The sequence below is a fragment of the Lepidothrix coronata genome, unplaced genomic scaffold, assembly GCF_001604755.1.
Source record: "Lepidothrix coronata isolate B3197 unplaced genomic scaffold, Lepidothrix_coronata-1.0 Scaffold3553, whole genome shotgun sequence".
Classification (NCBI taxonomy): domain Eukaryota; kingdom Metazoa; phylum Chordata; class Aves; order Passeriformes; family Pipridae; genus Lepidothrix; species Lepidothrix coronata.
The window spans coordinates 7,169-8,290 of record NW_016693733.1 but is presented as its reverse complement, the minus strand read 5'-3'; the positions used below and the strand labels follow the sequence as shown (position 1 = coordinate 8,290).

At 57.0% G+C, this 1,122-nt stretch overlaps 1 protein-coding gene across 1 annotated transcript in view; it reads right to left on the bottom strand.

The window, feature by feature from the left end:
- Positions 1 to 743: 743 nt before the first annotated feature.
- Positions 744 to 1,122, bottom strand: part of LOC108491972 (neuropathy target esterase-like) — a 7,518-nt gene continuing 7,139 nt past the window's right edge. Inside the window, exons 3-4 of the mRNA XM_017803757.1 lie at positions 1,032 to 1,119; positions 744 to 951 (exon numbers count right to left, since the gene is read on the bottom strand). Coding sequence (XP_017659246.1) covers positions 744 to 951; positions 1,032 to 1,119 — 296 coding nt within the window. The remainder of the gene's footprint in view (positions 952 to 1,031; positions 1,120 to 1,122) is intronic.

Genomic DNA, 1,122 nt, shown 5'->3' with positions numbered 1-1,122 from the left:
GCTGCTTAAACACCCAAAACTGTCTCTGAGCAGTCACGTTTCTGCCAATTTTGGCATCGCAGCCCCTCAACGTCCTCCCCAAACCGAGCGCCCAGAACCGGGCACAGCGCTCGAGGCGCCGCCTCCCCCGTGCCGGGGCTGCTTTCGGTGCTGAAACAGGAGGCCAGGCCCAAAGAGTTAACTAAGAAATTTGGGTCTGCTAACAAGCTACCAAACCATCTGTGCTTGTTCTGTTCTACTTACCTGAGCAAAACTTAAGAGAACGGTTAAAGAACATGTCATAGGCCTGGAGGTAATAAATCAAGATGCAGTAGGATAAGGTAGACCTTGAATAGAAGAAACAGGCCAGGAGCTGAGGCTTTTTCCAAGCTTCAGTGAGCGGGTCAAGAACAATGGAAAAGAAGAGAGGCCAAGCTGAGGAAGATGAGATTAAGCCCCCAGACCCAGGGAGGAAGATTGGAACTACCCCCAAGATTGAGGGCCGAGAGAAGCACCTCCCCAAGCCCTGCCTGAGCTCCACCTACACTCTGCCTGTGATTAATATGTATTGATAGATGCTGTAATCGCTTGAATATGCATTTAATCCTATAAGAAAACTGTATAAAACCTGCTGATTCTGTGTGAAGCCTTGGAGCAAGTTTTTCCAGCGATAGCTGGCTCGCTCCCGGCGCTGCCAATAAATACCTTTGCTGCTCAGAGATCAAAAAGTCTCCGGGCAGTTCATTATTCCGGATTTTTCGGATTCAGTGCCCCCTCGTGCCCCTCCCCTGCCCCCAGCTGACCTCGCCCAGCTCGGGCTCCTGGTCTCCCAGCCCCACGATGAGGATGCAGTCGGCCTGGCGGAAGCAGCGCAGGGTCCAGGTGGTGAGGGTGCAGTCGGTCTGGTAGAGGACGATGCGGTGGATGTCCTCCTGCTGCGCCAGCCACCCCGACAGCCGGTACTCCTGGATGCTGCCGGGGCACGGGGGTCAGCCAGGGATGGGTGGGGTGTGGGGGGACGGGGGACGCTCCCTCCTCCCCGCGGGAGTTACCTGTCCAGCGCCGAGGAGCCGAGGCGGGCGCGGATGATGTCGCTGGTGAGGAGCAGGGTGGGACCTGGGGGAGGGGGGCACGGGGTCACTG